This window comes from Globicephala melas, chromosome 3 (genome assembly GCF_963455315.2).
Source record: "Globicephala melas chromosome 3, mGloMel1.2, whole genome shotgun sequence".
In the NCBI taxonomy this organism is placed as follows: Eukaryota; Metazoa; Chordata; class Mammalia; order Artiodactyla; family Delphinidae; genus Globicephala; species Globicephala melas.
In genome coordinates this window covers 75,707,398-75,731,251 of record NC_083316.1, presented here as the reverse complement: position 1 = coordinate 75,731,251, position 23,854 = coordinate 75,707,398, and the positions used below count along the sequence as shown (strand labels likewise).

The 23,854-nt window shown below is 35.4% G+C and overlaps 1 protein-coding gene across 1 annotated transcript in view; it reads left to right on the top strand.

The window, feature by feature from the left end:
- Positions 1–23,854, top strand: part of KIAA0825 (KIAA0825 ortholog) — a 401,091-nt gene that overhangs the window by 30,898 nt on the left and 346,339 nt on the right. The window contains exons 3-5 of the mRNA XM_060296013.1: positions 16,859–16,966; positions 18,772–18,864; positions 23,404–23,535. Of these exons, the coding sequence (XP_060151996.1) occupies positions 16,956–16,966; positions 18,772–18,864; positions 23,404–23,535 (236 nt within the window). The 5' untranslated portion in view covers positions 16,859–16,955. The remainder of the gene's footprint in view (positions 1–16,858; positions 16,967–18,771; positions 18,865–23,403; positions 23,536–23,854) is intronic.

Here is a 23,854-nt window from a genome sequence, read left to right as displayed (position 1 = left end):
TCAATTTTAAACTAAGTCTTCTGCACAATAGTGCAGCAGGGCTGCCAGCATCTCTCTTTATGTTCCTTTCTTTCAAATTCTCCCTTCTACTCAAACAGTATAGCTTTATTTTTAAATCCTTTGTGTAAGATGAAACCACCACTAACTGACTTTACTTGTCTTTAGTTAAAAATCAATGAATTGACTGAAATAATCTGTATTTCAGCTACCCTTTCTCATTTCTAGAAAATAAAATACCACTGCTTGTTTAACTTATGACTTGTCTAAACATGTTGAAAGCATTGACTATGAGGCATAACACTCAGACGCTGAAAGGGAACTGTGACAAGTTCAGTCAAAAGGGAAAAGAGGAATAATTTATAAAAGGTGCTGCAGATAATGATGCCAGCCAGTTATTTTAAAATGCATCCATCTCACCTTTTAATGAATTAGATTTGTCAACAGGAAATGTTTTATGCACCACTTCTAATAAAAGTGGCATGCAGTGCTTTGAGGTTGGCTTCTTCAAAGCTAGAGTATCTTCAATTCAAAGGTATTTTTTAAATAATAGATATTAAAAAGTATATTTAAATAATATTAAGGTTGTGACACAAACACCAAATGACAAAATTCAGGAGTTTCAAAGCAGAGGCTGACATGCCTTCACTATTTCACATAGTAACTGTTTTTTAAATTAGGAGTGTAACAGACTGATTTGGGGATTGTGTGTCAGTTTAACTTTAGATTCTCTTGTTGTTTTGATTGGTGTCACAACCTTAATGTCAGCTTTTCAAATAGGTTTCCACATTTCCTTTGGTTTGAGGTCATTAAAAAATGCATATGATGAATCTAAGAGGCATAAATAGGTCACACTGAAGTGGAATTCCTTGCTTCTCTGGTATTGAGAGACAGCTAATACCTGCCTTATAAGTGGAAAAAGTTAGCTCATGCATTTTGGTAAATTTCTGTTTTTCAGGAATTTGATTCAGACCATTGTAAACCCAAATAACAAAACATGATGTTGGTATAATTGTTTCCTTGTTCCTCTAATCCAAACCATCCAATCTTGTTGGTTATCATCTCTAGATGTTAAGAATCACAATTCCAACAATTTTTTTTTCACTAAAAGTACAAGTTAAACCGGGTAATTATTTCAATAGAAGAATCCTTATTCAGTATAATTAAGTATAGGTAACCCTGCCTTAAATTTTTCCATATGCCAGTCCTTTATAGAAGCACTTTTAATCAGATCTTTTTGGGAGTAAAATCTTATTTTTTAAAGTAACACTTGTTATACAAAGCAAAATGTAGAGTAAAATCTGATATGTTGTGCTGAATATTAAAAAAAATTCTAGTACCACACTGGACATTAAAGGAGGAGCCTGGAGCCTTCCTTACCCCATTCTGCAAGGAAAGAGAGAAAGGGAGAGAGGAGGGAAATAATAATCTCCCTACCCAAATTCCACCCTTTTCCTTGATTCTCATCTTTCATGCTCTCACAGCGCAGGTCATATGTTGAATATAGTTTTAATTTAGAAAAATAAACATATCAGAATCTGTCCCACAACTGTCTTTTTCATCACCTGTGTTTGAGAAATAAACGGTGAAAAGAGAGGCAAATTATTTACTGATCTTTTCTTGCTGACTCATAAAGATACTGGCCAACCTAAAACACTTCATAGTTCTCATCTCCTCCTTGATTGAGCCTGCAGGTTTTATCATTCTTGGTTTTTATCAATGACTGGGGGGGACATTAATCTTTCTTTCCTAGTTGTACTCCATTCACTGCCTTCTATCTCTTTAATTTTCAAGCAGTGTTGAATTTGAGAAATTTCTAACAGTTTTCATTTCTGGTTCTGACTTGACTTTTCTTTCCCACTGAACTCTCCCATATCACATCACTGTTAAATCATCACAATTCTGACAAGTAATATTCTTTCTAAGCCCCAGTCCTCAATAGCAAGAGGTAATTATGCTGCATTGTACAGTGGTTTGAAAATGTATACAGTTGTCTGTGAAGGTTTTGACCAACTCATCCAAATTCATCTAAACTATGCTAATGCCCTTTTTTGAACAAATGTTTTAGATCATTATTATTGTTCATCTAATACTAGTTCTGATTTCTATTTGGTAAAACTGAATTTTTGAAACAAAAATGCCTGTTTCTAAATTCAGAGAAAGCTATTCAAATAAATGAGTTGGAACTCAGTATACACCTGCAATATAAAAAAGTTTTCTGGCATAGAAACAAAATAATCTCTTTAAATAGTATAGACCAAAGCCAGCTTTATACAAATTCATTTAGAGTAGTTTCAGATTTATGTAATTAATAAAGTTGGATAGTGGGTCTAACTTATATATTAAATGTCCTTCAGTGTACAGTGATGTTCTAGTGACTGGCTGGAAAAAAATGATAGAATTTTATTTAGTGTTTCTGCTATGTCAGTCAATTCTCTAAATGGCTTTCTAATGGGATACAATATATGCTTTAAATAGATTTCTATAAGATAAAGAGATAATATTTATTGCGTGCTTTCTATGTTCCAGCGAATATGTTCTAAGTAGTATCATAGAATATGTTCTATGTTCTAAGTAGTATCCATGGATTATCTCATGTAATCCTCATAACAACACTTTAATCTCACTATTTTACAGATATGGTAGAGGCACACAAGAAGGTTATAAAACCAGTAAGTAATGGAGCTAGGACTCCAACACTAGCACTGTTACTCCAGATCTCATACTCTAAGCCCCCGCTACTCAAAATGTGGCCCCAAGCCAGCAGTATCACCATTACCTGGGAACTTGTTAGAAATGCAGACTCTTAGGCTCCACCCCAGTATCATATTATCATGTATAATGTGAACAGGGATCCACTATAGACCCAAGTTATCTTGAAATCACTTGTATAAAGAACAGAAAAAGAAAAAATCCCAGACCATAAACAGCAAGTCTTTCTCTCTACTGGGCAGCTAACTACTTCAACATCTGAGGCTTTCTTGCAATCACATTGCAGCACACTGCCTTTGAGTACAGACTCTGGACCAGATGCCTATGTTTGAATCTCAGCTCCCATTTCTAGCTGTGGGATCCTAGGAGGGTTACACAGCTCTTTGCATCTCAACTGCATCATCTGGGAAATAAGGTCTAAAACGGTACTTACTTCACACGATCGTTGTGAAGATGAAATGAGTTAATCCATGGAAAGGTTTTAAAACAGAGCCTGATGTGAGATAAGTGAAAAAATGTTATCTACTGTAGTAGTAGTTGTTGTTGTTAATTATGATTCTTATCTTAGAGTCACATCTCATACTTTTTGGTTATCAATTGGTAATAACTTGACAAATATTTTTGTTAGCAGGGCTTACCACATAAAGGGGTATCTTTGATGTTAGAGTCCAAATCATAAACTTTAGTTTTTGTATTTTTCTGAAAACTTTCTCCTTGTGGCACTTCCCGCCTGTGAGTTCTGCTAAATGCCACTTGATTGGGATACTTAACTAGTTAAGTCCAATGCACTCAATTCAAACTCAAAATGAAATATGTAACAGTACAGTGAATTTTAAAATATAGTATATGCTTTTAAACTGAATAAAGATAATGAGGATTGTAAGCCCATTTGGCCAGCGACTGGCATAAGTAGTACAGAAAAATCAGGATGAAGAATGTTTATTTGAAGGCTGCATGCTTTGGAATCTTGTTTGTTTCCTTCTGGGTGGGCATAATTCTGAAGTTAATCACGGAAGTCTTCAGGGGGAATAATGGTTTAGTGTGCAAGTACTTACTTAGCAACTATTTAAGAATACATCTAATGTCTGAAGTGAGATTGCATGTTCCTATATAAAATACCATTTTGAAAGCTGATTTGTGAAAGGCACTGAGATAAAGATCCTTGGTGGAAAAAATATCCTGGGAAACTTTTAATTGTCAATTCCAGGACACACACCCAAAAAGTTCAGTTCACTAGGCCTGGGATGAGGCCCACCCAGGTATTCGAATTTTTAACAAGTGGCCAAGGTAATTCTGCTTAAATTAGTGTCTTCAACTACACTTTGAGAAATACTGCAGTAGAGGCAAAGACGTGAACTGAAAAAAGCTTTTGTTGACCACCAATTCCTTTTTGCAACATTGTCCTCTTTGGTACTAGTTTCTTTCTATCCTATGACCTACTCTCTCTATCTTCTTTGGCCTTTCCCTTACCCCCGTTAGTGGTTCCCAAGTGATCTTTAATTTTCTGCTTTTCTCTTTTTTACTCTTTCTCAAAGAATATATCTTCCGGATTTATCAGTCATATCTTTTCAGGTGGTTCTACAAAATAATCACAAAGGTCTCTTTAATCTAAAAATCTCTAAGCCAAAAGGAAGGTGCTGAAATCAATTTAGAGGCTTTGGGCAACATTTAAAAAGAAGAAGGAGAAGGAGGAGAAGGAGAAGGAGGAATAGAATAGAAAATATCAAAGGAAGTACTAACGATAAGCAATGTTTCATGGAGCTTTTCTTTAAGATATGTGTGTACACCTACACATTGGATTGCAATGCTTTTTTTTTTTTTTTTTGCGTTATGCGGGCCTCTCACTGTTGTGGCCTCTCCCGTTGCGGAGCACAGGCTCCGGACGCGCAGGCTCAGCGGCCGTGGCTCACGGGTCCAGCTGCTCCGCGGCATGTGGGATCCTCCCGGACCAGGTCATGAACCCATGTCCCCTGCATCGGCAGGCGGACTCTCAACCACTGCCCCGCCAGGGAAGCCCCCTGCAATGCACTTTTATAACCTTGTAGGTCATAGTTCAAAAAGTTTGAAACATACTGAGTCTTGGTCTCCTGAACTTCCGTGTGACATTACGAACACTATGTTTTCTTATGCATTTCCCTCATATATCTAACCCATCTCTATTCTGGACATTACCATTTGTATAATCCATTAAAAATTGTCATGTCTAGGGGCTTCCCTGGTGGCACAGTGGTTGAGAGTCCGCCTGCCGATGCAGGGGACATGGGTTCGTGCCCCGGTCCGGGAGGATCCCACATGCCGCTGAGCGACTGGGCCCGTGAGCCATGGCCGCTGAGCCTGCGCGTCCGGAGCCTGTGCTCCTCAACGGGAGAGGCCACAGCAGTGAGAGGGCTGCGTACCGCAAAAAAAAAAAAAAAATGTCATGTCTAAAACTGAATTTGCTGTGCCTTCTTGCTAACATTTTCCTCCTAAGTTTTAAAAATCTATCCATAAACTACTTTTCTGTCATCCAGATTAAAATTTCAGAATTCCTTTGTAATAATTTAGCCCTTACTACATAAATTTCCCTATAGCCTCATCTTACTACCCTGGCCTATCCTGTGGCCCTACCCAGCAGGAAACCTTATGGGCACCCATAGTAGTCACCGCTCCTCAGCTAGCTTCTTGAAGGCTACTATGAGCATGCACTGCATGGTATCTATAGCTGCCTTCTTCAAGACTGTAAGAGCCTTTGACAGCAAGATGCCCTGCTCTGTACAATGCCCACCTCTTTTTCTTAGCTATTCCTGTCATCATTACTCACTGTTATTGCCAAGGAAGAGGCACACCCTGGATTTTACCCTTTGCTACTTTCTAATGACATATACACAAGTTTTCTGCCTCTTATCATGACTATAATTTTCACATCGTCTTGTTTGGTTTCTCTGATGACTTGGGTCTCAAGTCCAAGCTTTTGATGCCTAGGATATGTAACACCTGGCTGGTGTTCTCTCAGCTATAATTGCCTGCCTCACTCAGCGACCCCAAACTATCTAGTCGTACATTGGAAAGTCATTTCAAATCTATCTTTCCTTTTCTCGTGTTCCCGTCCTCTTCCTATTCATCATCACCTTCATCTGGATTAATTCACTATCCTCCTAACTGATCATCCTACAACTGTTCTCTCACCCCACACCAAAATCATCTTAACACCCTGTTTGATAAATATTTATAAAGTGGTAGTCATGTACTGCCTTAGTGAAAAACTTTTTATGACTCCCTGTTTTGTATAGGATAAAAGTACAAATATTTTCCTTCTGGAGGAGAAAAGGCCTTAGGATACCCATCTGGCCATAGCATTCCTATTTTACCTTTCACTATTTTCATTTGTGAATTTTCTGTTCTAGTTCCCCAAAGCAGTCCTATATATGTTCCAGGGATGTTCTCACCATTTTAATTACCAGGACCCCTTGTTGGTTGTGGTTCATCATTGTGGAGCAGGCAGCTCTGGCTGAGGTTTAGGAGTAGGGTCCCACTACATACAAAGAAACCTCAAGCTGAGGACCTCATTACACATTGGCAATAAGAAGTTAGTAAGAGCCCACACTGTAGAAGAAGAGGGAAATGAACAGGAGACCAACTCATTATTTACTTCTCCACTTACTGTCTGGCTGAGGCTCCTCATGTCCTCCCTTCATTAGTTGTTGGATCATTCTCAGAATTGGAGAGCACGTCAATCTATACACCGTGAGAGACTGTGTCATCAACTGTGGGGCCTGTGAGGCTGTGGACTTTGCAAGATCACTGGGCTCCCACCTTTATCTTCCTTTTTCTTGGCGGCTTGACTTCTCTATTTTCCTCTGCCCAAAGAGAATGTCCTTCTGCAGGACTTCTAGATCATTTGTTACTTGTACCACTCAGTTGATACTAAATTAGCTAATGCCTTGTAATATTTTATTTTTGTTTTTGTCTCTCCTGTGTCAAAAGTAATGCTCATTATAATAAGTTCAAACAAAAATAGATTATAAAGAGCAAATCTTTCCTTTTCCCTGTTCCTTTTTAGTTCTACCACCCACAGCTTAGCACTATTGATAGTTTGTTGAGTACCCTTCCTGATTTGGGGGATGATTGGCTTTTTTTCAGAAGTATTATACTGTATCATGATGCATATATAAATCTACAACTTACTTTTTAAAATAAAATACTATAGCATTCTGGAAATCTTTCTATCTCATGCCATACAGAGCTAGATTGTCATTTTTTATACATGTGCTTTCATTTTATATACGTTATATTGATGTTTAAAATACCCCATGTACTGACGTCACATTATATATCCAGTTTGCCCAGGATAGTCCCATTTTAGGCCTTTTATCTCAGTATTTCATTGGTTTAGTGTTTGCCTCAGATTTTTCATTTTTGAATGAAGTATTATTTAATAGTTACATATAAATAAACTAGGAGAGGTTTAGGTAGACCTACACCTTGTTTGTCTACATCCTGGCATGTTCTCATATGTGAGACACCAGTATAGTGAACAGAATTCTCACTTTAACATATGGTTAAATTGGCCAAATCCCATTTATCTTTTCCAGTTCCTTTCCAGAAGTAATATAAGCTAACACATCTTTTTCAAGGAGAGCAGGAAGGGTGCTTGCTGATAAAGTAAATGCACTCTGGCACGAGCAGTTAGATACAGCTAGCTTCTTCAGATCTTAGGGGATGGTGGTGGCAGAACTATTCTATGCTGCTGGCTCTGCTGGCCACTTGATGCACAGCCAGTTGTACTGAGCCCTGTGGTTACTTTGGCCTGTGGATTGCACATTTCCCATCCTTTATTCAGTTTTGCCAGAGTGAATACAATCTGAGCTCTCTATTACTGCAAGGATTTTATTACATATCATATGATATAAATCTACAGCTATTTATTTTACTGTTGGGTAACACATTTTTATTTTGTAATAACCATTTTGGTGACAGTGATTTAGAAAAAACAAAAGAAAATAACAGTGTACATTTAATAGTTAGTACTAAATTTCATTACACTTGCCGAAAAGAATTAATGTGTAACTCACACTATGGGGGCTATAATGATATCACAGAAGACATGAAAACAAGAAGACATAGAGGGACTTCCCTGGTGGTCCAGCGGTTAAGATTCTGTGTTCCCAATGCAGGGGGCCCGGGTTCAATCCCTGGTCAGGGAACTAGATCCCACATGCTGCGGCTAAAGACCCCGCATGCTGCAAGGAAGATCCCGCGTGCCAAAACTAAGACCTGGTGCAGCCAAACAAACAAACAAACAAATAAATAAATAAATAAAAATACTAAAGAAAAAAAAGAAGACATAGAAGCATCAACATCTATTGCATAGTCTTAAGACCATGCCCGAAAATACAACATTTTAATACTTAGCTGCAGAAGGTACATTTGTGTACCACTTTATGAAACATGACTTTTCATTTAGATCAAGTGACCGTACTAAATTAATTTCTCTCATCTTCAGCTTCAGGTTTTCTTGTGCATGTATGAAAGGTGAAACAATAGCTGTTAATGTATTGGCTCTATTAAAAGAACTTTACTAACACTTAAATGATGCCACTTTTACCTCAGTATCATTGGATATTTCTAGTAAAAAAAATCAATTCCAGTAATGGTTCAAGTTTCTTGTCTAATACATGGCATCAAAGTAAAGCATTTAGAAGTTCGTTCTGTAAAAGGTGAAACACTTGACATTATTGTGAATACTATTTATTGTAAATTGAATTACAGACTGCAACATACATGATAAAATTGTTTGGTCTTGGTGATATTAAAGATATGTTGGGACTTCCCTGATGGTCCAGTGGTTAAGACTCTGTGCTTCCACTGCTTCCATCCCTGGTCGGGGAACTAAGATCCTGTGCAGACAAAAAAAAAAAAAAAGTTGAGGTAGAACATAACATCATAAATTTTTTTGAATAAATTTAGAACCTATAGAGAGACCTATACTTAGAATATGTTGTGATGCACATATTTGTGCAATTCATAATTGCCTCTAAGAAATCTATAAAATCTACCAATCTAAATAGAAGATATAGTTCTAAAAGAGTACAAATATGTTTATACATACATGAAATAACCAGCCTGGAAATTTTTTAAAAATATTTATTTATTTATTTTATTTACTTGGCTGTGCCCCATCTTAGTTGTGGCACGTGGGATCTTTGATCTTCCTTGTGGCAAGCAGGATCTTTAGTTGTGACCTGTGGGATCTAGTTCTCTGACTAGGGATCAAACCTGGGCCCCCTGCATTGGGAGTGTGGAGTCTTAGCCACTGGACCACTAGGGAAGTCCCCAGCCCGGAAATGTTTATGGTTAGATTGATCTGATAAAATAAAACTAACTTAAGCATGGCAGTATACACTTTCTCTCTAACACATATATATGGAATCTAAAAAAAAATGGTTCTGATGAACCTAAGGGCAGGACAGGAATAAAGACACAGATGTAGGATTTTAGAAATTTTTGAGACTTTGAAGAGTAAGTTTGTAAATCAATGAAAATATCCTACCATGGTATTAAATACTTTCATAAAAGTGTTCTCTAAATTTTGGTGCAGTTTCTGCAAAATCTACTGGAAATTTTTAGTCAAAGCATTTAACAAGTAGAAGGCAAAAAATTCAGTTTATGTGAAGCTTTTAGGGAATTGCAATTATTGAACACAAAACTTGCAAATAGGAGGACCTTGAAATGTTTCTCCATGAAATCAAATGGGAAACTGAACAAATTAATTTATAAGAACTCGAATGATGTATAAAATTTAATTGTGAAATTCCATAATTGTGTTTCGAAATACCTACGCTTATGGGGAAAATATTTTGATGGAGTTCATATTTTTAATTGAATAAATTTATATTATGGTTCAGAATGAAGTTAACCTGGAAAAGCCTACAAGTTTGCAGTACCTAAATTTAGCAAAACATAAAAATAGAACTACCATATGACCCAGCAATCCTACTGGGCATATACCCTGAGAAAACCATAATTCAAAAAGAGTCATGTACCACAGTATTCATCGCAGCTCTATTTACAATAGCGAGGACATGGAACCAACCTAAATGTCTATCAACAGATGAATGGATAAAGAAGATGTGGCACATATATAAAATGGAATATTACTCAGCCATAAAAAGAAACAAAATTGAGTTATTTGTAGTGAGGTGGATGGACTTAGAGTCTGTCATACAGAGTGAAGTAAGTCAGAAAGAGAAAAACAAATACCGTATGCTAACACATATATATGGAATCTAAAAAAAATATTTCTGAAGAACCTAGGGGCATAACAGAAATAAAGACAGAGACGTAGAGAATGGACTTGAGGACACGGGGAGGAGGAAGGGTAAGCTGGGATGAAGTGAAAGAGTAACATTGACGTATACACTACCAAATGTAAAATAAATAGCTAGTGGGAAGCAGCCTCATAGCACGGGGAGATCAGCTCGGTGCTTTGTGACCACCTAGGGGGTGGGTTAAGGAAGGTGGGAGGGAGACGCAAGAGGAAGGGGATATGGGAATATATGTGTGCATATAGCTGATTCACTTTGTTACACAGCAGAAACTAACACACCATTGTAAAGCAATTATACTCCAATAAAGATGTTTTTAAAATAAATAAATAAATAAATTTAGCAAAACATTGAAAATAAGCATATATATTTATTTGATAAATTTGTCTTATGTTATTAGTCCAAAAAGGCACTTTGCATACAGGCAAAAAAATAGAAACTGTAAAAATATTTTGGCTAGAGTATTTATGTATTTCATTATTAAAAATCAAAATTGGTGATATTTTCCACTAGTGAATTTGCTCTGAACTTAATAAATTTACCAGGTAGATTTGCACCTGAGAAAGAGTATACAGAAGAGTCACTTGAAGGTGTCAACAACTTAAAATTTACTAACCATAAATTGTATCTTGGAAAATTATAAAAATAATACAATCATATTTTTAAAAATACATTCTTCAGAAAAATAACTGAGAGGCAGACACAACTAAGAAATTGATTAAAGTATATGAAATGTACCAAGAATCATCTGTTTTTATATTTTTAATGTTAAAACAATATAAAGATTTTTTTACTTCAATGGGCATAGATATAGGAATTTTTTGAAAGAATGTTATTTTGAATATAAGTATTACATAGGTCCACAAATATTATAAAGCTACTTACTTGATTTGTAAGTATCCATCTCAAAAAATTACATAATTTAAATTATTTTCAGTACCCTTTTTACTCCAAGAAAAAAGGTCCTAGTTTGAATGAATAAATTCTATAATCCTTTGATGTATATGTGCTTCATCCCCTCCTTCCCAAATCCCATTTCCCCTTTTCCAAATGATTGCTTTATTGTAATCCTTATACTTCAAATTCATTATTTCCAAAATGAACACTCCCTTTCCCCCTACAAATTAAAAATGTAACTCTTTCCTGTGATTTTTCTCTTTCGCTTAAGAGTATGTCTTTTCTATCAGTCATTTAGAGTTAAAATCTTGCTATAAACACTGATTCCTCTCTCACCTTTACAAAGATCATTCTGGTGGTAGGATAGAGAATGAATTAGGAGATAATGCTAAAAATAGGGAAACACTTTAGCAAACTGCTGTACTAATCCAGCAGTTTGGATTTTGGATTTACACAGAAGCAATATGAGAACAGGGTTGTATATGACAAATATGAAGGCAAACTAACCATCTGGCTATGGGACTGGTGAGAGAACATTAGAACATGGTGGATGGCTCCCACATTTCTGACATGAGTGCCTAGGTTGATAGTGGTGCTGTTAACTATCAGAGGGACCTAAAGAAAATGAAGACCTTTTAGAGGGAAGATAATAAAATTGTTTGGGGCATGTTGAGTTTAGGTGCCTGTGGGATATCCACGGGAGTTATCCAGTGTGGAGTTGGACAGTTAGAACAGGAGCTCCAAACACAGGTTGTAGCAGAAGACATGGATACTGATGAAATTGTTCACTCAGAGGACCAGAGGAAAGAGACAGAAAAAGGGACTGGTAAAGGAAACTGAGCTGTGGTGTCCAGGACAGATTTAGGGAGAAACAGTGCCCTAATAGCACTTCCTTTGGGGAAGGAAGTGCCTGTGACCAGTGTGGAGTGTAGCAAGCAGTTTGGACAGAAGACTGACATTTGGCAATTTTGAGGTTCTATAACTATAGGAAGAATTCAGGCCTAGCTTAGGAAATGTTCCCAGAAATATCATACCATTTGAAACTTTTAGATTTAAGTTTAATAAATTAAGCTTCAAAGATATAATAGTTTATGTATAGTTTTGCAGGTAACATTTATTCTACTACTTCTCTACAAACTTATTATCATTATTCATTTTTACTTTGACTTTTTTCAAAGTTTCACATTGTGTGTACAAGGGCATGTTGATTAGTATAGAGTGGACTTTCTAATATCTTGTCAAGAATGTCAGTTTTATTATAATTTCACACATAGAACTATTCTAGAAATTTGACTTTGAAGTTGAGTCAATCCAAAACAATTAAAAAAATCTCTTTATTTTTCATTCTTAGGATTGTTTCTCAATGGTATCTATGCATAAAATTTTAATGTTTATACATTTTATTTTTACTTATTAGTTCTTTCAAAGAATGTTTTCTGTATCTTTAGACTTTATTCAGTAATTAAAGCACCTAATTTAAGTAGTTTTCTTTCTATAGTCCATGCCTCCACGTTGCCTCTTATATGTTAATTTTGGTCCCTCAGCTTTGGTATATGATTCGTCTTTTAGTAGAAAAATACTGGGTTCTTTCATCACAATTACAGTCATTGGTCTGATAATCCTATGAGTAAATCTACACAAAACAAGAAGCTCATATCAGACTCGTGGCAGGTTTAGTTAAAATTAAAATGCACGCTCAACTGTAGAGATTGTCAAGTGTGGAAATAATATTTGTCCAGCTGGACAGCTTTCTTTTGTAGTTGCTAAATGAAAGTTGAGATTCTGTCTGCTCCTTGAAAGCTTCTGTGTCATGACGGTAATTTGGACTGTTTGTGGTTTGACAGGGATTATTAAAATCAGATGAAGTGAAGGGAAGCAAGTGTGAGAAAGCAAAATTGACACTGACACTCTCTATTATTTGCAGCTTGGATCATGATGACTATGTTGATATGATAGATTCACTGTTGAGATATGTTAAGCAGCAAATAAAGTAAAAAGCAAGAATAGTGATGGATTTTCAGATTTAACATGAAGAAATCCAATATTTACTTTCACTGATTACTTTTTAAATAGGTTTTCAGGTCATTTCATATGAATTTATTTATAACCAACAACAAATTATCCCTCTATTGAACTATAGAATTAAAAAGTATACTGCAAAGGCAGGATAACAGGAAATTAAATATTAAAGAAATAGATCACATGATTAAAATAATAGAATTTTTAAACTAGAAGGGTCCTTAAATATCGCTTTTATCTGATTTCCTTTTTTGGTAGATGGAAACTAGAAAGAGTTTTAAGGTATCACATTTAAATGTTATTTGATAGCATAAATAAATGTAAAATCTAATTTTTCACCATAAATATATTTTCTTACCTTTTCACAGTTATTATAGTATATTATAGTTATATGTTTTCTATAAATTGTATTATCTACTTTAATGAAGTAAATGCCTTCCATAAACATGACCTTCTACTGAAAGCATTCTTAGTAGAAGGAGTTATAGCAAAAGGCTATTTCAAGATGCCAACCAAGGACAGTTATAGTAGAAAAATATAAATAAATATGACGAATACATATATATAAAACTAGGTGAAGAACCTGGAGTTATTCTATGCATTGTGGAAAACCTTCAGTGGTATTTAGGCAGGGTAGTGAAATGATCTGAATTGGTTTGTAACATGAGAAGTCTAATGCCAGTGTGCAAGGTGGATATCACCCAGGTTTCCTACAATTCGGTTCAACGGTTCTAACACTAACTACCTGGAGTTAGCACAGTCATTGCAAGTGAAAGGCTTAGTCCTGCAAGACTGCCCCCACTTCAGACGTGAGCAAGTGAGGTCTCCAGGGATACCCGCTTCTGCCTGGCTGACTACAAATTCAGCAGCTCCCACAGGTTCAGTAATTCATTTGAATGACTCACAGGACTCAGGAAAGTGCCATACTTCTGATTACAGTTTTATTAAAAAGGATACAACTCAGGAACAGCCAAATGGAAGAGACACATCGGACGAAGTAAGGAAGGGGGTAGGAGTGGCAAAAACCAAGTATGTATTTATTATACCACACATATGTATTTATGTATCTTGGAGACAGATAGTGTTCCAGATTTGGGGCGCTGGTGCAGAAAGAAGGATAAGTCAAATTTGAGAGCAGTGGTGACCATTTAAGATATTAGGAAGAGAAAGGGTCAAAGAATTTGATGACCATTTAAAACAGGGGTCAGCAAACTTTTTCTATTAAAGGCCAGATAGTAAATATTTTAGGATTTGTGGGCAGCATATGGCCACTGTAGTATATTCTTTTTTGTTTGTTTTTCAATTTTTACAACATGTTAGAAATGTAAAAACTATCCTTAGCTTGTAGGCCATAGAAAGCACAGACTGCACCATAGTTTGCTGACTCCTGATTTAAAATACTAGGCATGGAAGAGGGAGATTAGGTAGGTGGTGACCCTATGACATAGGAAGAAAAGTTATTTTAAGAAAAAGATTTTTTTTTTTTCTTAAGGTTATTTATTTATTTATTTTTATTTTTGGCGGCGTTGGGTCTTCGTTGCTGTAAGCGGGCTTTCTCTAGTTGCGGCGAGCAGGGTCTACTCTTCGTTGCGGTGCACCGGCTTCTGATTGCGGTGGCTTCTCTTGTTGCGGAGCACGGGCTCTAGGCGCGGGGGCTTCAATAGCTGTGGCGCACGGGCTTAGTTGCTCCGCGGGCTCGAACCTGTGTGCCCTGCATTGGCAGGCGGATTCTTAACCACTGCGCCACCAGGGAAGTCCAAGAAAAAGATTTTGAATTAAATGTTGAACATATTGAGTTGAAGGGACCTTTGGATCAGCAAAGTGGAATTGTCTAGTAAGTGCTTGGATGTATGTGTGGGGTTTTAGAGAATTAGACACATAGATCTTGAATTTTCAGCATCAAGATAATAGATGAAAGAGGTTGTGAAAAGCGTGCAGAATAGGAAGAGAACCAGTAACTCCAGCATGAGATGGATAGGAAGAGAAGCAAAAGAGAAATTTCCATAGTCTGCTTCCCAACTCAGGCAAGGGAAATAAGGAGATTTGGGAAGCCTGAAAAATGAAACTAATAGGAAAAGATTTTTGAGGTCTGAGGAGAAAATCCAATGAATAAAAATAAAACAAAAATTTTTAAGTAAAACAAATCTACTACAGTAAAATTATGTAAAAGGAAGCAGTTGCTTTGAATGAAAAATGCTCAAGGAAAGTATTTAAAATGAGAAGCAGGTTTAGAAAGAACTCTGTGGTGAATATCAGTGTTCAATGGCAGAGATGAGAGAGGAGCCAATCAAGACGTTTATTAGTTTAATAAAAACTACTCTGGTCAATTTAAACAAACAAAGTGGCTGTTGGGTGGTTGAGCAGGGAAAGGATTTATTATATGTATCTCACAGAACCAAAAGGAAGCTGTATGAGCAATCAGTCAGTCAGAGGAGGACAGGAACTGGGCAATTACAGGGGTCTCAGCCAAAAAAATCCATGCATCTTTTCTTGGGAGGCTGGAAGTATCGTGATTGGTTTACTACCAGTGATTCCCTGTCCCTGCCTTCATTCCAGATTTCAAAATTTATTTAGTATGCATCTGATGGTTCAGCTTGGCTCAGATTTCTAACTCTGAATCAATTAGTTATGACCAGGAAAGCTGGGTCCTTTAGCATAGAAAATGCACCACCATTGTACATCTGATACTGTATATCAGATAAAAAAAGAAATGTGAGCTGGCCAGCTACCCAAAGTGGGGCCTCCTACCAGGAGCCTCTGAATAAATGATGTGAGAAACTAGAAGAGAACCAGGAAAGTATAATACTTAGGAAAATTGACAAGAGAGAAGACAACTTCAAGGAATGAGTAGCTGTCAGTACCAAATAGTGCAGAGATTGAGTATGATGGGAAGTGAAAAGTATTTTGTCAGTTTCAGTAAAAGGATGGAGGCTGAAACCAGATTGTTCTGGGTTGAGAAGTGAAAGATGAGAACATGAGATTAAGAAATATGGACTACTATTTTGAGATGCCAGGCTATGAAAAGAAGAGGATCCTAGGGAGGGTTTTGTTGGTTTCTAAAAAGCAAGAAACTTGAACATGTTTATAGTCAACTGAAAGGGATATTGATGTTGTAGGACTAGTTGATGATAACTGATGGAGCAAAGCCCTGAAAGTCATAAAAGGGTATTTCAATGGATAGATTTATTCATCAAATTGATGTTAATAAATAATATTACTAAAATTTAGGAGAATAGTATCACATTAACTTGACTAGCTAATCAATAATATTAACATTTTAGGAGAAATTCTTCAACTCTTGGAACATACTTTAAGAACTGTAACTCCTTTAGAAGCACCCATTTCGATACAAAGTACATACTAAGTTCAAAGCATTCTTGCCTAATTATTAAAAGAGTTCCTTAAAAATATAATTGACATCTCATAAGCTATTTATTATTCCCACTTGCTACATAATACAACTGCCTTTTAAAAAGTGCTCCATAACTTAAACTTTCTAATGCAGATGCAGTTTTCCAAATTACTAAGGTTTTACTGTACCTGAAAATTCATTAGTAAATCACAGCCCCATGATTTGCAACATTATTTAGTTCTAATCTCAAAATATATAATAATTTTATGACTTTTTTAAATTTATTTTTTTAGTCTTAAACTGATTTTTTTGAATTTTATTTATTTTTTTATACAGCAGGTTCTTATTAGTTATCTATTTTATACATATTAGTGTATATATGTCAATCCCAATCTCCCAATTCATCCCACCACCATCCCCCACCCCCCAGCTTTCCCCCCTTGGTGTCCATACATTTGTTCTTTACATCTGTGTTTTATGACTTTTAAATCATGTGAAATATACAAGCACCAAGTTATAAAAGAATGCTGAAATTAAATTCATTTTTAATTATCTTGGTTTCACTGTTGTATTAAAGCAAGAGATGACGAAGATTGCATATTGAAGATTATAAAGAGTTATTAAAATGAAAATATTTTCTGGAAAGAAAGGTACACTGAAAAATAAAGAAAGCAATGTCAATTTGGTGAGTAAAGCATATGACAATTAATTCTGTTTGCTTGTCAAGCTGCAATAGTGTATTCCAACTGATCCTGTCAGTTTCTACTTCATACATACACATATCTAAATTACTAATAGAGGAGTTACAGTGAAGTGTTCTATATTTTATCAAAGAGGATTTTAATAGCTGTAGTATGTTAATATGAGTACTTACTGGGTGTATATCAATATTATAGCTCATATAATTATAATAATCAGAACTTCCACAATAATTAGTAGAAAGCATAGCAGTATAAATTGAATAAAACAAGTTCATTATTTCCTAATATAAGACTTTAATGTATTAGGTATTTGAAATGACTGTCAATAAATGGAGATCCATTTGAGTTGTTTCTCAGTCTTAGGGGAGGCTAGAACATTAAAATTTCAACTCTCAGTAATTGATGAAAATAAATTTTTGGCAACTCTGAGATATCACAGGGGAAGATCTAGCCTTAAAAAAATCTTTTTTTGGAAATTATATAGGCTTCATAATGAATGAAATTTATAATGGTTCTAGGGAAAGCTGTTAAATATATATGGCAGTAAACAAGCCAACATATATGAGAGGTAAAATAATAATTCTCTTGTACAACTTTATAACTACATAAAATTGTCAAGATTTAGTAAAAGTTAAATTTTGAATTATATAAAGTTGGCAGGACTTTGTGAATGATATAAGAAGACTACTTTGTGACTAAATATGGATGGAAAAGTTAAAATGAACCAGGCCAGAAGAAAAGGCTGGTTCAGATTTAAGAACGACGACCTGGTCCAAATTTCAGTTTGCTTTTTTTTTTTATCAAATCAGCAACTCAAACCAAACAAGAAATACAAAGAATAATACAAATAATATAAAAGATACCAAGAATAATAGCTCAAGGATACATGATGGCTGTAATGTCACCTTCCTTGTGGAGGCATAGTGCCCAAACTCAGTTCATCTCAGACATCTTTTGTTGAGTAAAGACTCTTTCAATTCAAAGGAACCCAGAAACATGGGCTGATTGCTTTTTAGAATATTTTAGGGAGGTGCAGGTTGGAGAATGGAGCATCAGTACAGGGCATCTACCTATTACCATAAGAGAATGTCTTCCTGCCTCACGTTTCCTCTTTTCACATAATATTTCTTGCTAAGCTACAGATTCTACTTTAGCTTTCCATGTGGCAGTCCTGGAGAAGGGAAAAGGAAGAATTAAAAATAGCTCTGAGAGTCCAGGATACAGGAACAATGATGGTATTGACAAATAGTCCATGGAAAAGTTAATTTGGGGGGTTCAGAAATATGTCCTTCTCCTACCATTTTTATAGAATAACAACAAATTTATAGCTAGAAGAAACCTCAGAGCCTAATAAATCCATTCACCTCATTTTATAAATGAGGAACATAAGCTCCATCCCTCTTGACAGATTGAGTGACTCACCCAAAGTCACAGAGGCATTGGCAGACCAGGATCAGGACTCAGATCTTTTGATTCTTGGTTCAATGATGTTTAGAGTTAAATGTATTTTATTATAGAGCAACATTTTGAAACTTGTTCAGTTATATGTGGAATGTATAATTATCTTTAATTAATCAGAATACCCCACTTACTGTGCTAATTAACTGTTTATTTTAGGTTAAACAGTGATATTGGATGGTAGGACTTCAGGTGAGCTAGAGCTGGTGGACACATTAATTCCACAGTCCAGCCATAGATATGAAAGGCATTAGACCCTCCTCACTGGAGAAATCACTTGATCCAAATGTTTCCTTTACTAACTAAATTTCTGTGTGGATTTCCTCCCAAGGGTTGGTTTTTCTATCTTTCAATCCTTTTTAATCATGTTGGTCTTAAGAAGAATAGCACTTGGGACTATTATTATTGAAGAAACTGAAAAAAGGTAAGATAAGAACTCTAACCATTGTATGTGTTTAGATAAAGAAGAAGAGACCTTAGGATAGAAAGGTATCATTTTAAAATATGTTAAGGGACAAGTGAGAGTCGAAAATTACTTTTGTCTGCTTTCTTTTGATCACGTAAGGTATGATGAGTTTTATTGCTTTACTGTAATGTTTTCTGGCAGTGCTTATAATATTTTCATATTTTATTATAGTCATTGTTCTTAGGAATTTATAACTCAACTGTTATAATTTGCCTGTGGCTGAAATTTGATCTACAGATGTTTGGCTTAGATATAATTCTTCAAACATAACTTGTCTTTAAAAGGCAATAGTTAATATTAGATTGGCTGCTAATACTTGTTTGAAATATTAAACACTTTTTTTAATCTTATACAAAAAGTGATCAGAAACATTACAGGAGAATGAACATTTAAAAACAGAGTTGGGGAATGGAAATTTCAAAAACAAAGTTATTGTACTTTAAAAAGTTATAGTTCCCATCTTTGATTGATCGTGGATTAGGATAAGAGACTTCATTCATTATGTCAAATTATTATTGTGTCCCTGATGACGATTTATAGGGACATAAACAGAATGTAAAGCTATATCTTGATCCATAGCTTCATAGCCTCTTCCTTTTCCCCTTAGATTTTTTAAAGGTAATTCTATCTTTTTGAAATACCACTGAAGTATTTCCCAGATTACATTGGTCCCTCAATAATTTACTTTTCTGTTGTTGAGGTCATAGTTATGTTTCACTTAGAATATAGCAGTGATCTTTCTACTCGCTCCCTTTCTTATGGTCCTGTGCTTATTACTGTTCCTTGAGAGGAGAGACTGTTCAATCATTCAGTCTCTCTGCTCCTTCATGATGCCCAGCACAATGTCAGACACACTGTGGGCCCACAAAATACATGTAAGGAAATGGGAAGTTTGGTGTCTGTGCTCATACTCATTCAGTGCGTGCTTCTTTCTCACCACAGTCCTGCAGGGATCACTGCCATCCTAATGGGAAAACTTCTAAATCCAAACTTTAGCGTCACTTACTACAGTCTGTACTCTCCCTCCTTTATTTCTCATGTTGGTCCTGTGCATCCCTATTCACTCAGGTTAATTTTCTCATCTTATTATAGTTTGCCCATCAAGTTTTCTATTATCCTATCACACAGCATCTTAAACTTTACTACCACTGTAAAGGTGACTCTTGTTTCTCTTGTCTTTCACCACCTTGAAATCTTATCATACGTATGGAAGCATCACAGATCTATGCCAGTCATATGAAAACTCTGAACCATCATCATTCTGGTACCCCATCATCGTTATCAAATGGCATTTCTTTATAATGACAGTCTTTGTATGTACTAATTAACTTCTCTACTGAGGTTAAATAGAGAAAATCATGCAACCATGTAGATTGGGAATCCTTCAAAATCATGGTCACCAACCCTATCTGAATGTTTGACCTGTTTCTGTCCATTATTGTTTTACCCCAGAGCTGATTTCAATGAAGGACATAACACACACATTCAATATTGAAATGATACAAAACAACAGATTTCCTTTTAACAGCATTTGTAAGCACAAATACCACAAAACAATACAAAAAGTTTGGCGAAATGGTCAGTGGAGAGATATTTAGGAATTATGTAAGGTTTGAATCAGACTTTGAGAGAAATTGTAAATACAAATTGGCAAGAGAGAAGTTTTAAGGTTAGAAGATGTTTCAAATGAAGACATATAGAAAGTGTATTGGGTTAGCCAAAAAGTTCGTTTGGGTTTTCCATAGCAGCTTACCAAAAACCCGAACGAACTTTTTGGCCAACCCAATAGAATGAGAAATCATACACACGTCCTGAGAGCAAAGCTAATTTCTTTGTTAACTACTTATCCTAATTATATATAAAATAAGTACTTATTGCAAAACATTGGAAAGTGCTAAATATGAAGAAGAAAATAAAAATCAACCATAGTCTATCCAGTCTGTCCAAAGATAACCATTTTAACATTTTGTTTAATATCATTTCTACATTCTACAATGTTTTATATGCAGTAACTGATTCATTTATCAAGAGTCCAGCAACCTCAAGTTTTAAAACCAAACAGGTCTGGGTTCATACCCTACCCCCTAACACTGGGTAGCTATGTAACATGGACATGTTAGTTCATTTCTTTGGGCCCAAGTTCCCTCCCCTATACATGAGGATAATAACTGTTTTGTAGAGTTATTATGAAGATTAAGGAAGGTGATGTATATAAATTACCTTATACATAGTAGATATACAACAAATCATATTACTAGTTTGCTATTATATTTAAGCTGACTTCTACACATATTTTCTTTAGTTTGAATATGTGGAGTCTGAAGTAATGAGGCGTTACAATATCGACAAATTGGGGCAACTCTGAACAGAATATTGATAATATAATTTGTTTTATTACAGAGAAGCTGGCTATAAACAAAATATTTACTAAGTTTGAGTTCTCTACGGGAACCCTCAGCCATTCAAATCTTTCCATTATAAAACTGAAATTTTATTTTCTTGCAACAGTTTTTGAATAGCTCATCACCTGAAAAGTTGAACTACCCAAAAAGATTCAAAAATATGCAAATACATAAACTGAATTCATTATTAGTAATATTGGCCATTGGGTTCAGAAATGACTGTTCTGATAATAGCTGTAAGTAGGTGAGCTACTAGAAAGATAGGAAGATATCAAACTCATTGGTATATGGAAATACTGAGGTTTTGGTGTCCTAAAGAAGTATAACTTCTGATGGACATAGCATTTTCTACCACTTAGCTTATAGTTTCGGCAATTTTATTTTTTTGCCTGATTTCAAGTTAATGTTAATTATGGTATATTATAGGTAAATATTTGTTTTCAAATGAAAAATTAAACCTTTTATTGCAAAATATTTTTAAAAGGAGACTCCAAATGTATGAGGATTATTTATTTATTTATTTATTTATTTATTTATTTATTTTTGGCTGTGTTGGGTCTTCGTTTCTGTGCGAGGGCTTTCTCTAGTTGCGGCAAGCAGGGGCCACGCTTCATCGTGGTGCGCGGGCCTCTCACTGTCACGGCCTCTCTTGTTGTGGAGCACAAGCTCCAGACACGCAGGCTCAGTAGTTGTGGCTCACGGGCCTAGTTGCTCCACGGCATGTGGGATCTTCCCAGATCAGGGCTCAAACCCGTGTCCCCTGCATTGGCAGGCAGATTCTCAACCACTGTGCCACCAGGGAAGCCCCTGTATGAGGATTTTGATATTTAAAAATAGTATATTGGAACTAATTGAGTTTCAAATGACAAGTCTGGTGATACCATGGACTTCTATATTAAAATGTTTTAGTGGAATGTTTTCCTCTTAAAGTAATATCTCTTAGGAAGAATAAAAGCTGTATTCCAAAACAACTTCTTTGAAGTGCCAGATAGAAACTATGAGAACTCTTTAGCTGTTTTATTATATGATAATAAATTACCTACATTTATTAATAATTAAATAATTAAGGATGAGTGTGTCTATTAGTGTTGTAGCTTCTGCAAAACTTTTTAGATAATATTTCAAATATTTTGGGTGTATCCAAACTAAAACCACATTTTTCCAAGCCTTTTTCTTGTTAATATTTAGTCTATGTATATGTGTTATAATTTAATGTTTAAATTTCTCATTCATTTATACCATCAGTCATCAGATTAATATTTTATGTCAAAAAATAACGTACCTCTAAATAAAAAAATTTTACACTCTGCCCCAACACTATCATTTTTAGTCTATCTCATTGCCCTGCTGTATTTGTTCTCATAGCACTTCTCATCATGTAATCTTTTATAAAATATATCTGGTTATGTGTTTTTAAAATCTACCTCCCCCACTAGATCAAAAACACCATGAGGGCAGGGACTTTGACTTGTTGCAGCTGTATCCCCAGCTTCTTAAGCAGTGCCTGTTATATATCAAGCATTCAGTGAATACACATGGAATGAATGATTGAAGTTTTGGTAGTGGGAAAATGCTTATCTCTAGAAGGAGTATTGTATTTAAGTTTTAGTCCAATGTCAGTACTTAGGTTGACAAGGGTGGTAGAAGAACGCAAGGGAAATTTTACCTTCTTCACATATAAAACAGGACTAGGGGATGAGACTAAAAAATTCTGAGTTTCCAATGACTAGGTCAATATGTTGACAAGAGTGGAGGGAAGTTGCTGAATTCTTGAAGCAACCACCCTTGTTCACACAGGTCCCTGAGGCTTCGGGATTTCCTTTGCAGCTCTTGGTTACAGTGAGAAGCAGCAGGATGCTTAGGTACTCTGACTTTTTTTCAGCTTCTAAACCACAGAGAAGTGTGAAAATTAGGTCACACCTCATGAAATTTAAATAATAAAACAATCTACCTAGATTAATAATACCCTACTTCTTCTACTGCTGTATTTTGCCTCTAAATGGGCATTATTATTTTGGAGTTAATATCACAACTTGAGGTGGATTTTTTTCCTTTCATTTTGGGGAAACTGACATTTTTTATTCTTATTCCTCAGGATGGATTGGAGAGATGAATATTCCCATAATTCTTTTGACCTACATTGTTTGTTAAATTCATTTCCTGGAGACTTGGAGTTTAAGCAGATCTTCAATGACATTGATGAAAAGATAGAACAAAATGCCATAAGGTAAATATTGCTAATTTTAAAACAAGTTGGTTTCATGTTTCATTTACACAAACTTTTATCTTGTCTAATTTTAGTGTTTCCTGCTCTTAAGAAAATTTTAGGTTTTAATTATCATTAACTTTCCTGAAAAAAAATTAATTAGACCCTCCCCTCTAGAATATAACATGATTTTCCTTATCTGATTACTACTTTAAATAAGGCTAAAAAATATAGGCATTGCCTTCAAATAGATAAAGTTTGTTGAATTACTCTTGTTGGGAGGAGGAAGTTTTCCTCTACCCTTCTAGGTTCTTTTGAGTAGTCTAAGAATTAAATTGAC